The 27500-nt window shown below is 40.9% G+C and overlaps 1 protein-coding gene across 1 annotated transcript in view; it reads right to left on the minus strand.

Moving 5' to 3' along the window:
* The window catches only part of LOC118814895 (disks large homolog 4), an 88757-nt gene that overhangs the window by 21504 nt on the left and 39753 nt on the right, over positions 1-27500 (minus strand). The window contains exons 4-5 of the mRNA XM_036580756.1: positions 2794-2847; positions 1081-1131 (exon numbers count right to left, since the gene is read on the minus strand). Coding sequence (XP_036436649.1) covers positions 1081-1131; positions 2794-2847 — 105 coding nt within the window. The remainder of the gene's footprint in view (positions 1-1080; positions 1132-2793; positions 2848-27500) is intronic.

Below are 27500 nucleotides of genomic sequence, written 5' to 3' on the forward strand. Positions count from 1 at the left end.
AAACCATATAAAAAAAACTGAAAAATGACAAATATGGAGATGCAAGGTTTTCTTCTGACAGCACTGATATGTTGCCTTGAAGTAACACCAAACCTTTATGAATTTCCACCATGACATTTTTTATTATTGTGTATTTAGGTGTGTATCACTGCTGTCAGAACAAAACCACATATATCCTAAATTGTAACTTTAGAGGAGAAGGAAAAAACATGCTTTACTTTTAATGTAAGTCAATGGAACCAGACTTTTTTCCAAGCCATTTTGGGCCGGTTCTTTTGGTCCATTCACCATGAAATTTACACACAGTGTAAAGAGCAACAGGCATTTTCACATTATGTCACTGAAAACGGAGATTGGAGAACGAGGTTTTGTTCTGCCAGCAGTGATACACCGTTAACAAGCACAGCAATCACCATAATTTCCTTTTTCTCTCTAGAATTTAACCTTGATAAATTTGATATTAGTTGTAATAAAGTTCAGGCTGTTACACTGTGCAGTCGACAGTAACAGTGCACTTTACCGGAAAACAAGCATTTAAATATAACACAAATAATCAAACACTGAAATGTGACTCACTGTCCTGTTCTGAAGATTGTTATGATCATTCGGTTTGACAGACTGTTGATGTACAGTTTGCCGAAACATGCTTACACTCTTTAACATAGTCAGTCTTACAGGCTTTTCCAAAATGCTGTCTGAAGGTATCGTTAAAAAAAGCAAACTGATGAAAAGAGCTCATTTTTAATATTTGTAAATTTCAAATGGTGTGAATTTTAAACTGGTGGGGTGATCGAATATTTCCCATGAGTATTGTTATAAATTAAGTTCAAATTAAAAAAAAAATAACTCTCTATTTTCATTCCTTATCATTAAGGTACTGTACTGCAACACAACATAAAGTAGAAATAAAATTCTTGAAAATTTCTTTAAATTATGTTTACCTGGTCTATTTTATTTATATTTATATAAAAAACTGGCATTTTAATGCGTACCTTAGCACTATGGCCACCAACCCTGTGTCCCAATACGTACATATGTATTATTTAATAACACATTCTCATATAAACTCAGAGTGCTCACTCTTTCCAACGTGATCTCTTCATACTCGATCTCCCCCTCCGTCCCGTTGACCTGAAAAACACATTCCAGAAAAATGCAGATATAACAAAAATATGAAAAAGTTCGGCAAATTTTCCTGCAATAACACAGAATATTTTGTATCTAATGTCAATGTTAGCATGAACATGTTTTCCTGCGACATTACAATCCAATCATAATCGAATTTCTGCAGTTATCAGATTTTTCAAATGTTCACGTAAACAGTTTAAAAATCTGATTAAGAATCCGATAAAGAGGCTGGATTTTAGCTCAGTAATCAGACTTCCCAGTGCATGTGAACTCTTACTTTGATTTCTTTCGGGTTTCTTAGTCTGCTCATGTGTGAAAACGGACGGCGGTACTGGAAATAAGCGAGCAGCATCGCTGCGAAAGACGCAGCAAAACACTTTTGGAGCTACGCTGAAACTACATGCTCAACGAAATGAAGGATTTAAATATTCTTCATCTTCTAGATGATGTATGTTCATATTTTCACCTAGTTTGAGTTTTACATTACGTTTATTTCACGTCTTCTGTGAGTTTATTGGCTGTGCATGTAAACACACCGAACCAGTTACTGACAAAATCTGATTTTCTGCAGTTATCAGATTATTAAGTGCATGTAAACGCAGTCAGTGACCAATTTCAGGTGACAATGCATTACATGCGTAAATATTCATGTGGACGTTTTATTATGTTGACAGTGACTGATATTAGCTTGTGTAGCAGAGTTTTCTCTGTAAACATCTCCCACTGATGACTTACACACACAAAGTCATGAGGTGGTATATACAACATGTTAAGGCCTCAAATAGCAAGGTCTGCATTATTATTATTGTATTTTGGACTTTACCCTTGTTTTATTTTATATTTTCAAACAGAAATGTGTTATATTATGAAGAATCACTGCTGTTCTCTGTATACATTTAAAAAAGTACCTTTGATTCTGCCCCATCATAAAAAAGAAGAACTTCAAATATTGGCAACATGGGGACACATACACGCTGCAGGAGCAGCTTTGCTAGAGCGCCCTCTGCTGGCCGTCGGGGGCTTTAAAGGAGAATTCCACCAATTTTTCAAAAAATTTGAATAATTCAGTCCTTGAAATGTAAACAGAGAGATTCAGATGTGAAATGGTTCAGATGTCTTTACAGTGGTGGTGATAGGAACCAGGGGTCGCCATGACTACAACACAAATATAGACATTTTATTTACTATCCAAAACCACCAGTGAACCTCCACGAGTCTTATGAGATTTAGATGGAATGTTCATGAAGGTAAAATAGTTATAAATCTGGAAATAATAAGTTTGGGAACTTTGTTGCCTCACAACACCCTGTATGTATCCCTCCACCATCATGAATGGATTAAAATACATTTTCACAAAACTATCATAAAACAGTGTCTCAGTCATCAGGCAGTGAATTCATAACCATTTCATGTAGGAACTTTCTGTGAGGGAGCTTTTAGAGGTGGACGTCTGGTTCCTATCACCACCACTGTGAACAATTGGTCAGGTTCTCTATAACAGAGCATTTAACACCAAACCACTCTACATGACATTATTTGCATCTTAATCATTTATCTATGCAGAATGTTCGACAAATCGGTGGAGTTCCCCTTTAATATAATATATGATTATACCTATGTGATTGTAATATGATATAATATAAAGCGTCAGCGGAGCATACTTACATAAGGTGATCCATCCAGAGTGTCTGTATTTACTACTACTGGTGGAGAATTAGCCTAAAAGGATACAGAGAAAGAGAGAGAGAGAGAGAGAGAGAGACATTGGAAGACTATTAGAATCATGTGGAGGTTCCTTAAAAAGATTTATTTTAGTCTCATGTCAGACAGAGAGAGAGAGAGAGAGAGAGAGAGAGAGAGAGAGAGAGAGAGATATTTGATATTTGATGAGCTGAGAGTCAGTCAGGGTTCAGTCTATGTCGGTGAGTCTTTCAGTCCTGCAGAGGAGAGATAACAAACCCACCAATGAGCTGATTACACCGCAGAGAGAGAGAGAGAGAGTGAGAGAGAGACTGACAGAGAGAGAGAGAGAGAGAGAGACAGAGAGAGAGTACAGTGTTTTCCACAGATTTAAAAAATTCCCACCATGTAAAAAATGTTTTTATGTCTGCAAACACACACAGCCTCTCTCTCTCTCTCTCTCTCTCTCGCCTAAGAAATTAGCATAAACAGACGAAAAAAGGAGAAACAGAAATAGAATATATTATAATAAATAAGAGTGGAAGTGAGTCACTTGGTAAGAGGAAAGTCTGTCAGCACCAACTTCAATAACATTACAGTTTTCTTGCTTCACATTAACATGTTCACATTAATGTTAGCTGGTGTTCTCATTAATATTAGCTGGTGTTCACATTAATATTAGCTGGTGTTTATATTAATATTAGCTGGTGTTCACATTAATGTTAGCTGGTGTTCACATTAATGCTAGCTGGTGTTTATATTAATATTAGCTGGTGTTCACATTAATGCTAGCTGGTGTTCACATTAATATTAGCTGGTGTTCACATTAATATTAGCCATTGTTCATATTAATATTAGCTGGTGTTCACATTAATGTTAGCTGGTGTTCACATTAATGTTAGCCATTGTTCACATTAATGTTAGCTGGTGTTCACATTAATGCTAGCTGGTGTTCACATTAATGCTAGCTGGTGTTTACATTAATATTAGCTGGTGTTCACATTAATGCTAGCTGGTGTTCACATTAATGTTAACTGGTGTTCACATTAATATTAGCCATTGTTCATATTAATATTAGCTGGGGTTCACATTAATGTTAGCCGGTGTTCACATTAATGTTAGCCGGTGTTCACATTAATGCTAGCTGGTGTTCACATTAATGTTAGCTGGTGTTCACATTAATGTTAGCCGGTGTTCACATTTATGTCAGCTGGTGTTCACATTAATACTAGCTGGTGTTCACATTAATATTAGCTGGTGTTCACATTAATGTTAGCTGGTGTTCACATTAATGCTAGCTGGTGTTCACATTAATATTAGCTGGTGTTTATATTAATATTAGCTGGTGTTCACATTAATGTTAGCTGGTGTTCACATTAATGCTAGCTGGTGTTCACATTAATGTTAGCTGGTGTTCACATTAATATTAGCTGGTGTTCACATTAATGCTAGCTGGTGTTCACATTAATATTAGCTGGTGTTCACATTAATGTTAGCTGGTGTTCACATTAATGCTAGCTGGTGTTTACATTAATATTAGCTGGTGTTCACATTAATGCTAGCTGGTGTTCACATTAATATTAGCTGGTGTTCACATTAATGTTAGCTTGTGTTCACATTAATGTTAGCTGGTGTTCACATTAATGCTAGCTGGTGTTCACATTAATGCTAGCTGGTGTTCACATTAATATTAGCTGGTGTTCACATTAATATTAGCTGGTGTTCTCATTAATGTTAGCTTGTGTTCACATTAATGTTAGCTGGTGTTCACATTAATGCTAGCTGGTGTTCACATTAATATTAGCTGGTGTTCTCATTAATGTTAGCTGGTGTTCACATTAATGTTAGCTGGTGTTCACATTAATGTTAACTGGTGTTCACATTAATGCTAGCTGGTGTTTACATTAAAATTAGCTGGTGTTTACATTAATATTAGCTGGTGTTCACATTAATGCTAGCCGGTGTTCACATTAATGTTAGCTGGTGTTCACATTAACGTTAGCTGGTGTTCACATTAATGCTAGCTGGTGTTTACATTAATATTAGCCGGTGTTCACATTAATGTTAGCTGGTGTTCACATTAATGTTAGCTGGTGTTCACATTAACGTTAACTGGTGTTCACATTAATATTAGCTGGTGTTCACATTAATATTAGCTGGTGTTCACACCAGGCACAAAGCTGATGTTTTCCTTTGCAGCAGAGATGTGCTGGTATTATTAAATGATTTAGCAAACACTGAAAGGTGTTTGGTTGTCTTTACTCCCCCTGACAGCACAGCACTCACGTACGCTCAGAGTGAAGACCATGGAAACACATAGTAGTATGTGTGAGCTGCGAGGAGAGGGAATCGGAGGACGAGAGAGAGTGAGGTGAGAACCGCAGCTATGAAGAAGTGGAAAAACACCCAACGCGTGGGAGGAAACACCACGCACACCTCCTCTGGCATTTTACACATTCTCTCTCTCTCTCCACATCTCTCTCTCTCTTCTTTCTCTCGGGTTATTCCTCAGCGTGCTTTCATTAATATGGGAGAGATTCTGTGCAGCTGAAGTGCTTACAGAGCAAACAGACTACAGCACGGAAACAGCCTCCACCAGCTCTCCACCATCGCTGATACACTCTCTGATACACCCTCCATACACAAGCACAAACATCTATACACTCTAGGTGTTTATTAGAAACACCCCCCTTGTGCTTCCACTCACTGGCCACTTTAATAGAAACACCTCCGTTGTGCTTCCACTAACTGGCCACTTTATTAGAAACCCCCCAATCCCCCCCCCCTTCCACTTACTTGACACTTTATTAGAAACATCTACCGTGTGCTTCCACTAACTGGCCACTTTATCAGAAACACCTACCTTGTGCTTCCACTCACCGGCCACTTTATCAGAAACACCCACCTTGTGCTTCCACTCACTGGCCACTTTATTAGAAACACCCCCCCTTGAGCTTCCATTCACTGGCCACTTTATTAGAAACACCCCCACCCTGTGCCTCCACTAACTGGCCACTTTATCAGAAACACCCCCTTGTGCTTCCACTAACTGGCCATTTTATTAGAAACACCCCCCCCAACTTCCACTAACTGGCCACTTTATTAGAAACACCCCCCTTGAGCTTCCACTCACTGTCCACTTTATTCAAAACACCTCCTTTCCTCCACTCACTGGCCACTTTATTAGAAACACTCTCCCTCTGATTCAGTCACAGTTTATTCGAGATGGCTGGGTGTGATAGTGAGTCTCCATGACAACCAGTGTTTCCGAGGCGATGATGAGGATGATGAAGGGTGTTCAGGATGTGATGGGAGGTGACAGCAATCGAGTATGACCCAGTTCCTAAACGGCTTACATAACATCCTCACACATCACTGGCTTTCACTGAGAGCTCAGCCATCACCCTGTCTCTCTGTCTCTCTGTCTCTCCGCCCATCTCTGTTTCAAATGCCTACAAACAAGATCTCTCTCTCTTTTTCTCACATCAACTCAGAGAAGCTTTTCATCAGAACCATTAACCTGCCTTCGTTTTCCACGTGAGCTCCCAACTTTCGCCTAAATGAGCCGACTCCAAGAGCTCACTTGTCTTCTCTTCTGTTCTCTGTCCCCCTACTATCTCTTTCTCTTTTCTTTCTTTCTCTCTCTATCTCCACTCTCCCTACTCTCATTTCTCTCAGTTTCTCACTCTTCCTCTCTCTCTACTCTCATTTCTCTGTTTCTCACTCTTCCTCTCTCTCTACTCTCATTTCTGTTTCTCACTCTTCCTCTCTCTCTACTCTCATTTCTCTCAGTTTCTCACTCTTCCTCTCTCTACTCTCATTTCTCTCAGTTTCTCACTCTTCCTCTCTCTACTCTCATTTCTGTTTCTCACTCTTCCTCTCTCTCTACTCTCATTTCTGTTTCTCACTCTTCCTCTCTCTCTACTCTCATTTCTCTCAGTTTCTCACTCTTCCTCTCTCTCTACTCTCATTTCTGTTTCTCACTCTTCCTCTCTCTCTACTCTCATTTCTCTCAGTTTCTCACTCTTCCTCTCTCTACTCTCATTTCTGTTTCTCACTCTTCCTCTCTCTCTACTCTCATTTCTCTCAGTTTCTCACTCTTCCTCTCTCTACTCTCATTTCTGTTTCTCACTCTTCCTCTCTCTCTACTCTCATTTCTCTCAGTTTCTCACTCTTCCTCTCTCTACTCTCATTTCTGTTTCTCACCCTTCCTCTCTCTCTACTCTCATTTCTCTCAGTTTCTCACTCTTCCTCCCTCTCTATACTCTCATTTCTGTTTCTCACTCTTCCTCTCTCTCTACTCTCATTTCTCTCAGTTTCTCACTTATCCTGTCTCTCTACTCTTATCTCTCAGTTTCTCACTCTTACTCTCTCTCTACTCTCATTTCTCTCAGTTTCTCACTCTTCCTCTCTCCCTCTCTGTCTCTCTCAGTTTCTCACTCTTCCTCTCTCTCTACTCTCATTTCTCTCAGTTTCTCACTCTTCCTCTCTCCCTCTCTGTCTCTCTCAGTTTCTCACTCTTCCTCTCTCTCTACTCTCATTTCTCTCAGTTTCTCACTCTTCCTCTCTCCCTCTCTGTCTCTCTCAGTTTCTCATTATTCCTCTATCTCTACTCTTTTTTCTCAGTTTCTCACTCTTACTCTCTTTCTCACACTCTACTCTCTCAGTTCTCTTAGTTTCTCACTCTTCCTCTCTCTCTACTCTCATTTCTCTCAGTTTCTCACTCGTCCCCTTTCTCTCTCTCTCTCTCTCTCTGCTGTTGTGCTGATGTTCAGAGTGAGTTCAGTGCTGTGAGGTGTTTATTCTCAGTCAGCTGCTATTCTAGGGATGGACTAAAATAAAGGCTTTCTCAGAGGAATGTGGGTCAATGTGTTCGCTGATATCACACACTGACGAGCGCTGACACTTCACACATACATATGATGAAGAATGCAGCAGCGGTTTGAGGAACTCTTAACTACACACACACTTACAGCCTCGCTCAGAGAGCACATCTGTCTCTGTGCAAACAGACTTTCATTCATTATTAATCTGCTGCTAAAGGCAAAACATCATGTTCTTTACAGAAAACGCTAAACCAGCTGCCTAATAAAGAGAACATCACATTCTCGACTCTTCTTCCAGCATTTCGCTCTGTTCTCCTTTCATTTTTCTCCTCTCAATTATTCATGGAATCCTTGAACGTAAGACTGCAGTTTGGCCGACTAGTCTGGATCTTCTGCTTCAGACGCAGGGCAGACAGCTTTCCTCTGTTTGGAGTGAGAACATCAGTCAAATCCATGTTCAGTTACTCTTATTTTAAAATAACATTTTCCCCATTTTTCATTTTTCCTATGCTGGTCTTTTTGGCTTCACTGTCTACACTAGAGCTGAGTGCCATTTGAAAAATGCCCTTCATTGCCCACCAAACACCATCATTCCACATCAAGCACCATCATTCCCCAACAAACACCATCATTCTCCCGCCAAACACTATCATTCTCCACCGAACACCATCATTCCATTAACAAACACCATCATTCCCCATCAAATACAATCATTTTCCATCAAACACCATCATTCTCCAACAAACACCATCATTCTCCTTCAAACACAATCATTCTCTACCAAACACCATCTTACTCCATCAAACACCATCATTCTCCCACCAAACACCATCATTCTCCACCAAACACCATAATTCCACATCAAACATCATCATTCTCCCACCAAACACCATCATTCTCCAACAAACACCATCACTCTCCAACCAACACCGTTGTCCATCAAACACCACCATTCTCCACCAAATACCACCATTCTCCAACAAACACTATTACTCCCCACCAAACACCACCATTCTCCACCAAACACCACCATTCTCCAACTAACACTATTACTCCCCACCAAACACCATCATTCTCCACCAAACACCAACATTCTCCAACTAAGAACATCATTCTCTGCCAAAAATCCATTATTCTCCACCAAACACCATCATTCCCCACCAAACACCATCATTCCCTGACCAAACACCATCATTCTCTCGCAGAAACAAAGATTCTTTGCTAAACTTCAGGATTTCCCACCAAATTCGTCACTCTCAACTCTCAGCTTAGCACTCTCAATGTAACACCTCTGCTTTCAATGTGAACACTAAGTATCTTCTGTATTTAAATTCAGAGAGAGTGTATTTTACTGTAAAACAATCCAAGCCTGGAGATTCACACCAGGAGAAGGTGTCACCAAATTTGTCACCTGCCCAGTTCACATCACAGCCTCCAAAGTTAGTAGCAGAAAGCAGAAGTTATTTGGAATTCATCGTACGAGCTAAACATCGAACTACACTTCCCACTTTTCTCCCCATCTCTACTCTTCTTGCTCTGAGCGAACATCTGCCCTTCTCTCCCTCCTTTCTCGCTCTTCTTTTTTCCCTCCTCCTCCTCCAGACGTAGACTCATTAAGACAGCTCGTTAGGCCTCTAATTTATCCCCGTCAGACAGAGCGAAAGAGACCGAGAGGGAAAGAGAGAGGAAGAAAGAGGGGGAGTATAAATAGAACTAAATGAACATAGATTGTCCAAGAAGCTGGTGATGTAATGCGAGTCTGACTCTCTTCTGACTAAAATTAGAGGGGAAAAGAACAAAGCGCCGTGTTTGAACACCTTGAAGACTGAAGCTGTTCACGGTTCTATTCGGTTCTCTTACGCTCATTAAAACTGCTTTTAACTTTCGGTAAGATTTTGAACAATAGCTACCGTAACGTCAAAACAGCTCATCTCCCTCAGCAGGTTTACACTCTAAGCAGGTCTTACAGAGAACCTCGTTATGCTCTTAGTCTGGAAACGCTCTTCTCTGAGCTCATTTGTAGCATCAAGCTAGCATCACACAGCACAGGGTTAATTAGCAACAAACTCCACAGAAGAAAAACAAGCAAACCATGTGTGGAGAGGTCCTCATTAACCATCTGAACACTAACCCTCAAACCTTTTTTAGTGGTTCAATAAACACGGCCACGTTTATAATCTCCAAAAACCAAATCGTTAGCCAGTTAGCCTCGCTCAAATGTCCCCATATGACCTGACAAAACAGTAAGTGTTTACTTTAGATTAAAGTCCCATCTTTTTGCAAAGAAATCTTCTGCTTTCAGGGAAACAAAGTCCCAAAAATTAGTAGGAGTGAAAAAAGTAGAGGACTGCCTGCTTTACTGAAGAGCTGAGGAACTCAACACCTGGTTGTTTTCATGCTAACTGCAGATAATCAATGACAATCAATCAAATGTCAGTAACTAATGGACTGATTAACTGAATCGAGCAACAAACTCTATTAGATTCAATGTTGTTCTTCCGTTTTAACTTCATCATTTGGTCATCATCATCATGATCATCACCATCATCACCACTATCATCATCACCATCATCCTCACTATCATCATATCAATATCATCATCATCACCACCATTATTATCATCATCACTGTCTTCATCACCACCGCTATTATCATCACTATCATCATCACCACTATTATCAGCATCATCATCATCGCCACCATATCATCACAATCACCATCATCACTATTTTCATCACCATGATCACTATTAGCATCATCACCACCATTATCATCATCACTATCATCACCATCATCATCACTCTTCATATCATCATCATTACTATCATCATCATCACTATTGTCATCATCATCATCAACACTATCATCACCATTATCACCATCATCATTACCATTATCACTATCATCATTACCATATCACCATTATCACTATTGTCATCACCATCATCACTATTATCATCATTACTATCATCACCATCATCATCAGTCTTCATATCATCACCACCACCATCATCATCATCATCATCACCATCATCATCACTATCATCATATCACCATCATCATCCTTCACATCATATCAACATGATCATTATTATAATCATCAGCTTCATCATCATCAGTATCATCATCATCTTTAGAAAACTCATTTGCCTTATTGTTTGGTGATGTGTCATTAGTATTTCTGAGAAGGAAAAACATTCTTAACATCTGTTGAGGTGAGATGTTACTGTGGATTATTTAAGATTCTGATATGTAAGCAGTGCAAAGAGCAGCTGCTGTTTTCAAATAGTGCACAAAATAATGACGATACAGGATTTTCTGAACCTGAATACAGACTCTTAGCTGTGCATGCAAATCCCTACACACACAACAGCCAATCAGAATGATGGAGAATCAGACGAACGGATTACTGTAAGTGGTGAACATGTTTCCAGCAAACATTTCATCATAATCAATACAGATCACACACACACACACACACACACACACTCCCCTCTCAGCTCACAACACGGATGTTTTAAAAAACAGAACTCTAAAGAGAGAGAATTACAATAAGAGGAGAGAGAGAGAAAAACAGAATGAGAAAAATGGAGAGACAAAAGAGCCAAGGACAAAATAAGGAGAAACAAGGGAAAGAGGAGAGCAAAAAGGAGAGTGAAAGAGAAGAAAAAGAAAGAGAGAGAGATACCAGATATGAAATAAGCTAAATATATCTTGATTGTTTGATGATTATTATTGTTGTAGTTGTTGGAATTATTATTATTATTATTATTATTATTATTATTGATTATTATTATTACTGATTTTTCTTTCTTTGAGATGAGAAACATTCTCTAAACTATTATAAAACAGTCATCAGGCAGTGAATTCATAACCATTTCATGTAGTAACTTTCTGTGAGGGAGCTTTTAGAGGTGGACGTCTGGTTCCTATCACCACCACTGTGAACAGTTCTGACTTGGCAATTTTCTCTAGAACAGAGAGTTTCACACCAAACCACTCTGAACGACTCTGAATGACTCTTAACTACTTAATTATGCAGACAATTTAGAAGCATCAGTGGATGCCCTGGAACAGGTTAGGCAAGCATCTGACGTTGCCATGGTGACTCATGGTGACTACAGTTTCTCATTAGGCTGAATGAATAACCGACTCTAAATGTAGGTATTGTGATATAAACTGAGTCTGTTCTACAGTTTCTCATTAGGCTGAATGAATAACCGACTCTAAATGTAGGTATTGTGATATAAACTGAGTCTGTTCTACAGTTTCTCATTAGGCTGAAGAAAGTACACCTCAGTGGGCGGAGCCTGGAGAGGACAGTTGTATGTGTGTCAGTGTTCTCTCCTGTTTACACACATCACAGTTCAATGAACTCTTTCATGCCTAACTGTGTGTGTGTGTGTGTGTGTGTGTGTGGGGTGTGTTCTGTCTGTTTGGCTTTGAGGAGGTTAAGAGCAGTTCAGAGAGCAATGCTAAATTTAGCCTTTCACTGCACTCTAAACACTCTACACACAAATACTGCTGACCTGCAGCTCTTAGACAGCACTGAAAGAGAGAGAGAGAGAGAGAGAGAGAGACAGAGAGAGAGAGAGAGAGAGAGAGAGAGAGAGAGAGAGAGAGAGAGAGAGAGAAGGGGGCAGAGAGGGGAGAGAGAAGGGAGAAATAAGGGATAGAGTGAAGGGAGAGAGAGAAAGAAGATAGAAAGAAGGGGAGAGAGACGGACAGAAAGAAAGAAAGAGAAGGGAGAGAAAAGGATGAGGGGGAGAGAGAAGGAAAAGGGAGAGAGGGAGATATATAGAGAGAGAGAAGGGAAAGAAAGAGAAGGGTGGGGAGAGAGAGTGAGAGAAAGAGAGAGAAGATAGAAAGAAGAGGGAGAGAAAGGGAGAGAAAGAAAGAGAAAAGAGGGAAGAGGGAGAAATAGGGGAGAGATAGAAGGGAGAGAGAGAAAGAGACAATGGATAGAGAGAAGGGAGAGAGAGAGAGAGAAAGAAAGAAAGAGAAGGGAGAGAGAAGGGTAGAGGGGAGAGAGACAGAAAAGGGAGAGAGAGAAAGTGGAGAGTGACAGAGAGAGAAGGGAGAAAGAAGGGGGAGAGACAGAGACAGACAGAGAGAGAGAAAGAGAAGGGAGGAGAAGGGAGAAATAAGGGAGAGAATGAAGGAAGAGAAGGATGAAGATAAGAAGAGAGAAAAAGAGAGAATGGAAAGAGAAAGAGTGAAAGAGTGAAAGAGCGAGACGATGAGAGAGAGATGGATATGAACGCAGTGAGGAGGCTTACTGAGCATGCTCAGAAGAGAAACAAATCGATGAAACCTTTCTACTCCCACTCTAAAATCCCTCTTTCAGCGGCTACCTCCCTCTCTCTCTCTCTCTCTCCCTCACTCTTACTCTTTCTTTACTTTGCTTCTTTCCATTTAGCCACCCACTCACTGTCTCTCTCTCTACGTCTGTCTTTCTCCGGTCTCTCTCTCTTTCATCACACGTTCCTCATCTCTCTCCGTTAACGCCTCCCCTCGCTCTCTCTCTTTCTCTTTAATCCATTCCATCCATCATCCCTCGCTCCATAAGCGCTACTCGCTCCCTCGGTGTGGTTTCCATGGTGTTTTCTCATGGTCCTCGCTAAAATCGCAGAACACGTCATGGAGCTGCGAACACTCTGGTTCTCAGCCGGCTGCTGCGATGATGAATATACTGAATGTGCAGCTCTGAGCAGCAGAGTTTATTCACTAATATTTATAATAGCAGAGAATAGATCTCTACTGTTAGTGCTAGTTAGGGCTGTGAATTGGCAAGAACCCGCCGATACGATACGTATCATGATACAGGGAATTCGATTTGATATACTCTCATATACTGCGATGCTGTAAGCAATGTGATATACTGCGATTTTTAAATCTAATCTTAGAAAAAGGCTGAATGAATAACTGACTCTAAATGTAGGTATTGTGATATAAACTGAGTCTGTTCTACAGTTTCTCATTAGGCTGAATGAATAACTGACTCTAAATGTAGGTATTGTGATATAAACTGAGTCAGTTCTACAGTTTCTCATTAGGCTGAATGAATAACTGACTCTAAATGTAGCTATTGTGATATAAACTGAGTCAGTTCTACAGTTTCTCATTAGGCTGAATAAATAACCGACTCTAAATGTAGGTATTGTGATATAAACTGAGTCAGTTCTACAGTTTCTCATTAGCCTGAATGAATAACTGACTCTAAATGTAGGTATTGTGATATAAACTGAGTCTGTTCTACAGTTTCTCATTAGGCTGAATGAATAACTGACTCTAAATGTAGGTATTGTGATATAAACCGAGTCTGTTCTGCAGTTTCTCATTAGGCTGAATGGGATTTTATGAATGGAGTCTCTTTTTTAACCTCCTGATTAATTGATATTTCATAAGGCGAATCTGCTTAACTAACAGAGGCAAAAGGAGAAACAGATGCATTAGTAAACGTATAGGCAGATTCAGGTAGTTTTCTAGGTTAAACCCTCATTTGGAGAAAAACAACACAGCTTAACACATCCCCCGACACAGCGCTAATGAAGGCGAATCTGGCACAAAGCCGCAAAGTAATTAAACCGAGTCCGAATTAACCTGAGAGCCATCTCACATTTACACTGATCATCAGAACAGGAGAGGATAAACGAACGCACACTAATGTATACATCAGCAGCGGCGGCGGCGTCTCACTCACAGCCCACTGCACTCTGACATTTCACTTTAATATTCCTCACTGGAATAAAAGCGTAGTAAACATCAGCCTGTGGCCTCTGATTACACTGAACAGTGCTGCATTGAATTTACTGGATTCAAATGTACATCATTTCCACATAAATGCAATATTTTATATCAACACAATTACTGCTGAAAGTAAGTACCTGAATGGATGAATGAATTAATGAATGAATGAATGATGACAACTGATGAATGTTTTATGGTCAGATGAGATGAAGATTGAGTTGCTTGGCCACAATGACCAGAGGTATGTTTGGAGGATTAAAGGCGAGGCATTCAACCCCAAGCTCGCTGTACCAACTGTAAAGCATGGTGGTGGTAGCATCGTGCTCTGGAGCCGTTTTGCTGCCAGTGGATGGAATAATGAAGAAGGAAGACGACCTCATCAAAAGGTTTGGGGGTTCTGTATAACAAGTGTGTTGTGTGTGTGTCTAATGAGTGTGTATGTGTGTGTGTGTGTAATATATGTGTAATGTGTGTTTAATGTGTGTATTTTGTGTGTTATGTGTGTGCAATGACTGTGTTATATGTCTGTAATGAGTGTGTTTTGAGTGTGTGTATAATGAGTATGTTATGTGTGATGAGTGTTGTGTTTGTGTAATGAGCGTGTTATGTATTATGAGTGTTATTTGTGTGTGTTGTGTTATTTGTGTGTGTGTTATGTATTTGTTATTTGTGTGTAATGAGTGTTTTGTGTGTATCATGTATGTGTTATTTGTGTGTGTGTTATGCATGTTATTTCTGTGTTTGTGTTATTTGTATGTGTAATGAGTGTGTGTTATGAGTGTGTTATGCATGTTCTTTGTGTGTCGTGTGTTCTTTATTTGTGTGTGTGTACTGAGTATGTTATGTATGTTATTTGTGTTTTAATTGTGTGTGTTGTGTTTGTGTGTGTGATGAGTGTGTTATGTATGTTATTTGTGTTTTAATTGTGTGTTTTGTATGTGTTATTTGTGTGTGTGTGTTATGTGTTATTTGTATGTGTAATGAGTGTGTGTTATGTGTGTGTGTGATGAGTGTGTTATGTATGTTATTTGTTTTTTGTGTTATGTTTGTGTTATTTGTGTGTGTGTTGTGTTATTTGTATATGTAATGAGTGTTATGTGTGTTCTTTGTGTGTGTTATGTGTGTGTTCTTTGTGTGTGTGTGTATTGAGTGTTATGTATGTGTGTTATTTGTGTCTTAATTGTGTTATGTGTGTGTTCTGTGTTTGTGTGTGTGTGTTTGTGTTCTGTGTTTGTGTGTGTGTGTGTGTGTGTGTGTGTGTGTGTGTTACAGAGGAGGTAAAGCCCAGAGCTGCTAGTGAACACACTTCGTCTGCCGCTGACAGAGTGACAGTGAGTGGGCAGCAGAACGCAGCAGAGCAGCACTGAGAGAGTGTTAGTGTTTTATAAAGTCAGAACAGAAACCCGGTTCCTGAACAGAGTCACCACAGGTCTGGTTCTGGACACAAGCGGACATTTTAACATCCTGTCGAGTCTCACTGTAAATGTGTTCTGTTTGTTGAAGTAGGTAAAGCTCTCTCTCTCTCTCTCTCTCTTTCTGTACTAGATAACACATCAAACATAAACACTGATCTACAGCAGAGCTTCAAATGCTAATCATCTGTCACCTCAGCTGACATTCCCAGAAAAATATATGTCAAACACTGAAGTCCTTTAAACAAAAACACATTTTTTATCATTTTTGAGTGAATTCAAAACAGATTTAGTTTCCATATTTGGACAGTATGGACTGGGGAGTTAACGGTACGTAGTGGAACTTTAACAGTTTTTATAAATAATACCTGCTTTCCAGACCACTGTCTTCTAGTGTTCTTTAGTAAAGACAATGGTTCTCAAACACTCAAAGAACCATTTGCATGCTTAAATGGTTCTCTGCCTGGTGAAATCATTCTCCAGATTGATGGAAAATGTGTTGTAGACGCACCTTTGTGAAAATGGTCCTGGTACAGTCAGTCTATTGGCCCTTCCTTTGTTGTAAGCTTGATATTGCGACAGTAGCAGAACCCTTTTTGGTGCTAAATAGAGACACATACAACACATTCACCATCCATTTAAGCATGCAAATGGTTCTTTGGGTGTTCATGGTTCTGAATTGAAGCATTGTCTTTACTAAAGAACCCTTGAAGAACCATCCTTTTTAGGAGTGTAGCTATAAACCTTGTTCCGGGGAAAAAAAGAAATGCTAGCACGTGTTAGCATGTGTGCATAACCACCTAACACTGCCAACGTACACACACACACACACACACTCATCCCTCCCACTCGTGTTGGTGTGTGTGGGAGAGGAGAGAATGAAAGGACCCGCTCACGCTAAAGGATGCGCTCAGAGCAGAGCGTCCAACTATAGCCGTCCACAGAGAGAGGAGAGCAGTAAGAGCTCTCCAGATAATGATACCAAGCGGTTCTGCTATTGTTCTGCCTGTTTATTCTCCGCCCACTAACCACAGAGCTGTCACCCGCCAATCAAACACACACCCCGCCCTCTGGAATCTCCATAGAGTGTACGGAGTACGGAGAAGATTCCCAGCCTCAGCGTAAAGCAACCAGAACTGAAACATAACACACATAACACACGTCTCGATCTGAGCGCTAAACACTCTGTTCTTATTACAGAAAACGTCATTTTTCTGTTAATTTAATACACAATTTCTGTTTATTTGTTGAGTTTAACATATCAGAATAAATTATGAGCCAAAACTTTTACACAGAACACAGTTTGTGTTGATTTTACCCCCAAAATATGTTAAATTCAGCAACAGCAATTAAAACGTGTGTTAAAATGTGCAGAAGTGTGTTCTCTGTAGACTCTTAAAAAAGAAGGTTCTTCGAGGATTCTTTACTAAAGAAAATGGTTCTACATAGAACCATTAACACTCAAAGAACCTTCTGCATGCTTTCATGCTTAAAGAGATGGTTCTTCAAGGGTTATTTAGTAAATACAATGGTTCTATATAGAAACATGAACACAGAAAAATTTGCAGAGTTCTTCAGATGGATGGAGAATGTGCTGTAGATGGTTCCATGCAGATACATACATACGTGTGTGTGTGTGTGTGTGTGTGTGTGAGGGTGTGTTTTGGCCCTGAGGGGTTTGAGGGGAACAAAGCTGCAATATTTCACTCCATAACACGACTTATGAATAAATAAACAGCTTCACACACACACACACACACACACACACACACACACACACACACACACAGTGTTTACCTAACACAAATTCACACACTCGTTCTCTCATGTTCTCTCCCTCTGTGTGAAGTGACCTGTTCTTCACATCTATTACTGCCGTTTCTGGACTTTTCCACCGGGGCCGTCTGACTAGATTCATTATGACAACCTCTCTCTCTCTCTCTCTCTCTCCTTCCCTCTCTATCTCCCCCCCTCCTTTCTCGGTTCCTCTCTTCCTTTCTCTCTCTCTATCTCCCTCCTTCCCTCCCCCCCTCTTCTCTTGCTTCCTCTCTCTCTTCTCTTGCTTCCTCTTTCTTCTCTCTCTTCCACTTTCTCTTTTCTCGATTCCTCTCTCCCTGTCCTCTCTCTCCTTTCTTGCTTCCTCTCTTTCTCTTCTTCTTTCTCCCTTCTCTCTCTCCTTTCTCTATTCCTTTTCTTTTCCTTTCTCCTTTTTCTCTCTCTCTTTTCTTTCCTCACTCTTCAGCCCTCTTTCTCTTTTCTTCTTCCTTTGTCTCTTTATCTCTGTCTCTGCCCCTTTCTCTCTCTCTTCTCATCTTTTCTCTCCCTCCTCTCTCTCGTTTCTTTCTCTGCAACTCTTCATCCATCTCTCCTCTCTCTCTTCTTTCCTCTTCTTTCTCTCTGTCTCTGTACGCCCTCTCCTCCCATCTCACCCACCTCTCTCTCCCTCTCTCTCTCTGTAAGCAGTAATGAGTAAAGTGCTGACTCTATGGAATTTTTCCACAGTGGTCCAGTTGTGTGTAACTCAGTTGTGTGTATTACTTTCATTAATCTTCATCCTTCACACTCTGTGTGTGTGTGTGAGTGTGTGTGTGTGTGTGTGTGTGTGAGTGAGTGTGTGTGCGTGGGTGTGTGTGTGTGAGTGTGAGTGTGTGTGTGTGGGTGTGTGTGTGAGTGTGAGTGTGTGTGGGTGTGTGTGTGAGTGTGAGTGTGTGTGGGTGTGTGTGTGGGTGGGTGTGTGTGTGGATACACTACTGGTTAAAAGTTTTGAATCACTAATAAATTAAAACATCAGGACAAGAGATTACTATAATTAAATAAATAAATATATATTTTTCTTTATTATAAAACGTATAGTATAGATCTGAAATCTGATTGGCTGAGATGCTCTGTAAAATACTCAACACATACACAGCTGAGACCCCCAACCTCAGTCCTGCTTTACTGCTCTAATTAAGTGAACCCAACTGTGCTGTAAATGGGCTGCTGTGCTGCTCATAAGAACCACAGAGTGAAGTGACAGAAGGAAGAACCCGGTTCTGTTTAAACGGAGTAATTTTGTAAATTAATAAAAAAAAAAAATCAAAAGTAAATAATGTCACTTCAACGTCTTTGACGCTTCACATGTCTGTGTTTTTGTTCGATCCGCCTCGAACACAATTAAACCCAGTGTAGGAAAACAGATGAGTGACTGTGTTAGCTTGATGCTAACACACTACAGGAAATCACATTGAGACGCTAGCTGAAATTAGCGTTACGAATGTGGCAGTAGGTGAAGGATTCTGATTTAAACATCACTACACTCTTTAAAAAGATGCTTCTTCAAGGGTTCTTTAGTAAATTTAGTGGTTCTAAATAGAACTAGGAACACTCAAAGAACCATTTGCATGCTTAAAGGGTTCTTTGTATTATAAAATGTTTCTTCAGGTTGATGGAGAATGTGTTGTGTATGATTCTATATAGCACCAAAAAGGGTTCTTTTATCGATACAAGCTTGATATCGTACACAATAGAAAAACCTTTTTTGGTTCTATGTAGAACCCTTTTCAAAAAGGTTCTATCTAGAACCATATATAACACAAAAATAGTCCACTCTAAACAAACTGCATCTCTAAGCAGAAGAACTGTTTATCGTGACTTGTGTATTTAATTATTTTTATGTTGTTGCTGATTTAAAAAGCAATAAGGCGCTCAAGGCCGTGCATTACAGTGGTTTTATGGCAGGTAAGGGGTTTTAATGCCTAATAACACCCTTAACCGTAATAAAATCACTGTATTACAATGACTCTCATGGTGTACTGCTTTAATTTTACTGTTTTATCAACCATATCAACTTTTTGTTGCTCCCAAAATGCTTTTAACTGCAAATAAACCAAACAAAACAGGCATTAAGTACAAGTTATTCATTTTTCTGCATCAGGAAAATAGCAAAAAAACATATATAACAGAAAACCACACAGAATCATCAACAGCGAAATCTAATCTCAGCTGTTCAAATGTTCAGTGAGTCTCTCTTCACCTTTATTCCAGCTTCCATTCTTTACAGGAGACTCACTTTCAGTTCCTCAAAGAATCTGCAGACACACCTCCAAAGTTCAGTCTTAGAAGCTGGTTGATCATTTTCTGAAGCAATCAAACGCATTCAGTGGTGTTGAGGTCTGGACTCTGGGGTGGTCAGTCCATTGTTCAGCTTCTTTGTTTGATGTGTCCGTCTCCTTTTCTCAGTGAGGTTCTTCTTGATCAGCTACACATCCTTTCAGACCCACAGCACTGAGTCGTCTTCTCACAGTGGAAGGATGGACAGAAACACCTGTGGATGTTTTCAGATCTGAAGCAGCTTGATTTTCTCCTCTCTCTCAGAGATGAAAGCTTTAAGTGCTGTTTATCTGATGGGGGCAGTTTTGGGGTCTACCAGGTGGTTGTTAGGAGCCTCGTTTTCTCTGGAGCTTTTAAGCAGTTTTTGAACTCCACTTATTTAAAACAGCCTTATGCAAGTGGATTATCTTACATCTAATCTCCACAGAAACAAATTAATAACTTGTACTTAATGGCATTTTTAACAGGAAATTTAATGAATGAATGGTGGTCTCTACTGCTCAGAGCTGTTTAAAGTGATTCCAAACTAGTGAATGGTAGTGTGGGTACACACACACACACACACAGACACACACACACACACACACACACACACACAAACACACACACACACTTTTACAGCTGATACACACACACAGAAACACTTTTAGAGCTGACACACAGACAAACAAACACACCTACACTGATTCCCTCTCCGACAAATGCAAACACACACACACATACATTACCAGCTGATACACACCAAACACACACACACAAACATACGCGCTCTCCCGCAGCTCCTACCGTGTTGGTGTGTCTCTGTTTCTTTGCCTTGCGGACGTTGTTGATGAAGCGGCGCCCCATCTTCTTCGCGTACCAAACCGACACAAACATGCTGAACACACACTCACACACACACACACACCGCTCACTGCTCACAGCAAACCCGACACACACTCTGCACGGAGCGCAGAGACACCAGGGGAGGAGACCGAGAGAGAGAGAGAGAGAGAGAGAGGGAGAGAGAGAGCGGGGGTGGATCTCTCGTTCATTAAAGTGCCCCCGTCTGTTTATGTCATGCTCAGGCTCCTCTCTCTCACCACTAGATCTCCATCACTTCAACACACAGTGATGATGTCATACAGACACCTGCCTGTAGGTGAACACGCGATGCACAGAATGTATATCACACAATGATTTTACGTGCTAAAATTTACTCCCTTCAAAATGGGCTGCAGGTTATATTATTTTTAGAAGTTATCTTAGAAGTAATTAGAAGTAATACTCCAAAATAAAACGTCTTTACATTGAGTTACATTAAAAGTTAAAATCCTTTTTGGCTTCTTCTGTAAAGTTACAGTTTTGGATATATATGATATACGCACATGAGCCTGCCCAGTGCCAAGCGTGGACTAGAGGGGTATAAAGCCCCCCAGCATTGGGCTGTGGAGCACTGGAACTGTGTTCTCTGGAGTGATGGAGCTCCATCCAATACCACTGGGATGAGTTAGCGATCCAGAACTGACCATCCAACATCAGTACGTGACCTCACTAATGCTCCATCAAATCCACACAGCAATGTTCAACATCTAGTGTAAAGCCCTCCCAGAAGAGTAGAGGCTGTTACTGCAGCACAAACTCACTATTAACACCTTCATTTCAGTAGAAACGCTGGTGCTTACAGACTTTGTGCCTGAACTCTTAGCAAAGATTTTCCTGTATAATAACACAGTGCATGCAGCTGATACAGCTCAGCTCATCTGTATTCTCCCTGCATTACCTACTGTTTCACCATCTCTCGCTCTCTCTGTCTCACTGTCTCTCGCTCTCTCTCGCTCTCTCTGCTGCAGGCGCTGAATTCAGCACCACGGACAGTGACGGTTCCATTAGTGTGGATACAGGCCGAGGAAAAAAGAAGGGAAGAGAAGACGGAGAGAGAAAAGTGTCAGGCAGGGAGGAGAGGGAAAACGAGAGATAAGCAGAGAGGGGGAAGGGATGGAGGAGGAGGAGACGGAGCTGGAATGCTGTGTATGTGGTGTAGTATTGATTTTACAGTGGTGTTTTTTCCTGTACAGTACGATCGTAAACAACCTGACAGCTGAATCACTCTGAACTCCTTACAGTGACTCTAACAGAGCAGAGTTACGTAAGGACGTCCCGCACTCACTCTCACTGGAATATCACTCTCTCTCCCCTCACACTCATCTTACTGCTCTCTCTAGCCTTCTATTCCCTCTCTCTTTCTCTTTCTAGTCACTTTTCCTTTCTCTCTTTCCCTCTCCCTCTGTTATATCTCTCTATTTTCTTTCTCTCCCCTTCTATTCTCTCTCTATCCTTCTATTCTCTCTCTCCCACACTCATCTTACTGCTCTCTCTATCCTTCTATTCTCTCTCTTTCTCTTTCTAGTCACTTTTCCTTTCTCTCTTTCCCTCTCCCTCTGTTATATCTCTCTATTTTCTTTCTCTCCCCTTCTATTCTCTCTCTCCTTCATTCTCCTTCGATTCTCTCTTTCTCCTTCTATTCTCTTTCCCCTTCTATTTTCTTTTCTCTCTCTCTCTCCCTTTCTATTCTAGTCTCTCACTCTCCCCAAATCTCTTTCTCTCCCTTTTATTCTCTTTCCTCTTTTCTTTCCCTATTTCTTTTAGTTTCTCTTTCCTTTCTTTATCTTCCCTTCTCTCTCTCTCCCTCCATTCTGTTTTCTTTCTCTCACTTCTTCCCTCCTCTCTGTTTTCTCTCTCACCTTCTTCTCTTTCCCTCCCCTCTATCTCTATATTTTCTTTCTATCCCTTTCTATTCTTTCTCTCTCCTTCCATTCTCTGTCTTTCTCTAGTCTCTCTTTCCCATCTCTCTGTCCCTTTCTATTCTCTCTCTCCCTCCCTTCTATCTCTCTATTTTCTTTCTCTCCCCTTCCATTCTCTCTCTCCTTCACTCCCCTTCTATTCTCTTTCTCCTTCACTCTTCTATTCTCTCTTTCCCTCCTCTCTCTCTTTCCCTCTCTCAGCCTTTCTATTCTCTCTCACTCTCTTCAATTCTCTCTTTCTCTCCCTTTTATTCTCTTTCTACTTTCTATGTCCATTCCTTTCTCTCATTCATTTCTTTCTCTTCCCTTCCTTTCTATCTCTCTCCCTTTTCTCTCTCCTTATGTCTTCCTCTCTTCCTATTTTCTTTCTTTCCCCTTCCCCCATTTCTCCCTCTAACTCTTTATGATGTTCTCTCTCTCCATCCCTTGTTCCGGTGTTTCCCAGTAGACTCCTGTACAGTAATTACTTCGGAGCCGCAGGGAACAACTTTTAACATTCAGCGGAAAAGAAGAGAGAGAGAGAGAGAGAGAGAGAGAGAGAGAGAGAGAGAGAGAGAGAATGGAGCACTGGAATTATACTTCTTAATTTCCAAGGCTGACTCCATTATAGATACAAAGAAAAAACATTAAATTTCTGAAAAGCAGTAAGAAACCAGACTTCACCTGCAGAGAGAGCAGCACACTGATCATACAGAGCCGCACACTGATCATTCAGAGCAGCACACTGATCATACAGAGCCGCACACTGATCATACAGAGCAGCACACTGATCACACAGAGCAGCACTGATCTTACAGAGCAGCACACTGATCACACAGAGCAGCACTGATCATACAGAGCAGCACACTGATCATACAGAGCAGCAGACAGATCATACAGAGCAGCACACTGATCATACAGAGCAGCAGAAAGATCATACAGAGCAGCACTGATCATACAGAGCAGCACACTGATCATACAGAGCAGCACACCGATCATACAGAGCAGCACACCGATCATACAGAGCACCACACCGATCATACAAAGCACCACACTGATCATACAGAGCAGCACACTGATCATACAGAGCAGCACACTGATCATACAGAGCAGCAGACAGATCATACAGAGCAGCACACAGATCATACAGAGCAGCACACTGATCATACAGAGCAGCACTGATCATACAGAGCAGCACACCGATCATACAGAGCAGCACTGATCATACAGAGCAGCACACTGATCATACAGAGCAGCACACCAATCATACAGAGCACCACACCGATCATACAAAGCAGCATACTGATCATACAGAGCAGCACTGATCATATAGAGCAGCACACTGATCATACAGAGCAGTACACCGATCATACAGAGCAGCACACTAATCATACAGAGCAGCACTGATCATACAGAGCAGCACATAGATCATACAGAGCTGCACTGATCATACAGAGCAGCACTGATCACACAGAGCAGCACACTAATCATACAGAGCAGCACTGATCATACAGAGCAGCACTGATCATACAGAGCAGCACACTAATCATACAGAGCAGCAACGATCATCCAGAGTAGCTCACTGATCTTACAGAGCAACACACTGATCATACAGAGCATCACACTGATCATACAGAGCAGCACTGACCAAACAGAGCAGCACTGACCGTACAGAGCAGCACTGATCATACAAAGCAGCACACATCATACAGAGCAGCACATCATACAAAGCAGCACACTGATCATTCAGAGCAGCACACCGATCATACAGAGCAGCACACTGATCATACAGAGCAGCACACTGATCATACAGAGCAGCACACTGATCATACAGAACAGCACACTGATCATACAGAGCAGCACACTGAACATACAGTATTTTAGCCATACTGTTCTCCTATTGGAGGACTTTCAGCCAAACTGTTCTTCTACTGGTGGATTTTTAGCCCTACTGTTCTCTTATTAGTGGATTTATAGCCATACGTTTCTCCTATTGGTGAGTTTTAGCCACTACATACTTTCATTAGTGAATCTCAGCCATTGCATCTTCCTGTTGGTGGATTTTCCTCTATGTTGTTATAGTATCAGTTGATTTTTAGCTGTGATGTTATTCTGTTGGTGGATCTTTAGCTGCAGTTCTGCTAAGTGATAGGCTAATGCAGAGCTTTCCCTGCTTTAACACTCCTATTTGAACTCAGTAGGGAGTTGTTAATGAGATGATTACCTGTCTCAGGTGTGTTGGAAGCAGGGAAAACAGAAATGTGCAGTGGACCAGGCTGGGAAGTGCTAGGCTAATGTAGTGTTAGGACTCTGACTGCGTGGTGTCCTTGTCTGGACAGGGAAATCAAACCTCAGTCTGCTTTTGGGAGGACAGCAGCGTTACGCTCTACACTACAGCCACTGCCTCTGCTGTCGGTGGATTCAGCCAAGTGGTTCTCCTATAGGAGGACGCCTAGCTTCAGAGAACAGCACATTAAAGAGCTCCAACTGCACTGATTTCAACCACGACCAGGAAAATCTTTCAGGATAACAGCATTAGACTAGAAACCACTGTTAAGGGTCTGTCAACGTGAAGAGATAAACAGGACTTATTTCAGCCGCAGTGCTACAATATTGCAATACTGAATCTTCACTGTTTTAATATAAACTATTTTACAGCCTTTAAAATAGATGATTTCTTATTTAGTTATTATTTAATATTCTTAAACTCTGGCAAAACAAATGTACTACTGTTTACTCTCCCAGTAAAACAGCATGAACCGAACAGAGAGAGAGAGAGAGAGAGAGAGAGAGAGAGCGAGAGAGAAACCCTCCACTTTCTCTGAGTGAGCTGAGTGGGATTACACATGTACTACACAAGTTTGAGTGTGTGTGTGTGTGTGTGTGTGTGTGTGTGGTGCTCAGCCTGAGGCACCCGTTTCTTTTGAGTTCTTTCTCCGAACCATTACACACACACACACACACACACACACACACACACACACACACACACTTTACTGCAGATACAGACTTTATAACATCCCCGGAGAGAGAGAGAGGAGACAGAGAGAGAGAGAGAGAGGTGAAATCAGGACAAACACCAGCACTCTCCTCTCTCTCTTTTTCTTTTTTTTATTTCTTTTTCCTTCTTTCTGTTTCTTCCTCTCGCTCTTTTCTGTCCCAGCTCTCTTACCTTCACTAATCCTTTCTTTCCCTCTTTCTTTCTCTCTCTCTGTCTCTCTTTTTTTGTTATTGCTGTTGTTTTTTTCGTTCTCTCTTTCTCTCTCTCTCTCTCTCTCACTCTCTCTCTCCCTCCCTCCCTCCTTCCCTCTCCTGAGGTGTTGGTAGAACCAGTGCAGTTTCCTCAGAGGACAGAGATGCATAAACACACACACACACACACACACACACAGACGCACACACACACACACACACACACACACACACACACACACACAGACGCACACACACACACACACACACACACACACAGACGCACACAGGGTCAGTCTAAAGCCGTAAGCCAGCTGGGTTCCTCTTAAAGTGACATCACACCAATATTCTGCTCTATATTCAGTTTACTTAATTAATAACATCGTTAGTTACAGAAATAAAGACATTTACATTTGTTTTCTATCCTGTTTGGACAGGTTGAGTTTCTTTTGTTTGTTTAGATTTAAAAACATGACAAAAACAGCAAAAATGTAGATTTTCTTTTTGCAAAACAACACACAGCAATAACTTCTCACTCTGCCTGACTCACCTGCCCATCACTCTCCGTGAGTGTTAGACAGACTACACTCTCCACAGTACCTCACTCCTTCATCAGCTCATCTTAACTCCTCTCTCTCTCTCTCTCTCTCTCTCTCTCGCTCTCTGCAGCTCATTTCAGCTCAGCTGTGCTTTACTGCCAAAGCAATTAACATAAACGTAAATAGGGGAACAAAGGAAAACCAGAAATAGAAACACGAACCGAACAACAGAACAGTTTCTCTCTTCCTCTCTCGTCTCAGGTGATTTGTTGCTTAGCAGTGTGAAGAAGAAAGATCTTTCTAGAACCGTGTGAATTTCAGAGAATGTCACTGGGAGAAATACTGGCAGCCGTATTAACAGGGAAGAACGGTGTTAATGAGGGAGAACATCCTAGAACAGTGTGAATAGGGAAAACACTCCAGTACTGTGTGAATGGGTAGAACATCCTAGAACAGTGTGAATAGGGAAAACACTCCAGTACTGTGTGAATGGGTAGAACATTCTAGAACAGTGTGAATAGGGAAAACACTCCAGTACTGTGTGAATGGGTAGAACATTCTAGAACAGTGTGAATAGGGAAAACACTCCAGTACTGTGTGAATGGGTAGAACATTCTAGAACAGTGTGAATAGGGAAAACACTCCAGTACTGTGTGAATGGGTGGAACATCCTAGAACAGTGTGAATAGGGAAAACACTCCAGTACTGTGTGAATGGGTAGAACATTCTAGAACAGTGTGAATAGGGAAAACACTCCAGTACTGTGTGAATGGGTAGAACATCCTAGAACAGTGTGAATAGGGAAAACACTCTAGTACTGTGTGAATGGGTAGAACATTCTAGAACAGTGTGAATAGGGAAAACACTCCAGTACTGTGTGAATGGGTAGAATATTCTAGACCAGTGTGAATAGGGAAAACACTCTAGTACTGTGTGAATGGGTAGAACATTCTAGAACAGTGTGAATAGGGAAAACACTCTAGTACTGTGTGAATGGGTAGAACATTCTAGAACAGTGTGAATAGGGAAAACACTCCAGCACTGTGTGAATGGGTAGAACATTCTAGAATAGTGTGAATGGGTAGAACAATCTAGAACTGTGAGAACGGGGGAACATTT

The sequence above is a fragment of the Colossoma macropomum genome, unplaced genomic scaffold (genome assembly GCF_904425465.1).
Source record: "Colossoma macropomum unplaced genomic scaffold, Colossoma_macropomum, whole genome shotgun sequence".
Classification (NCBI taxonomy): domain Eukaryota; kingdom Metazoa; phylum Chordata; class Actinopteri; order Characiformes; family Serrasalmidae; genus Colossoma; species Colossoma macropomum.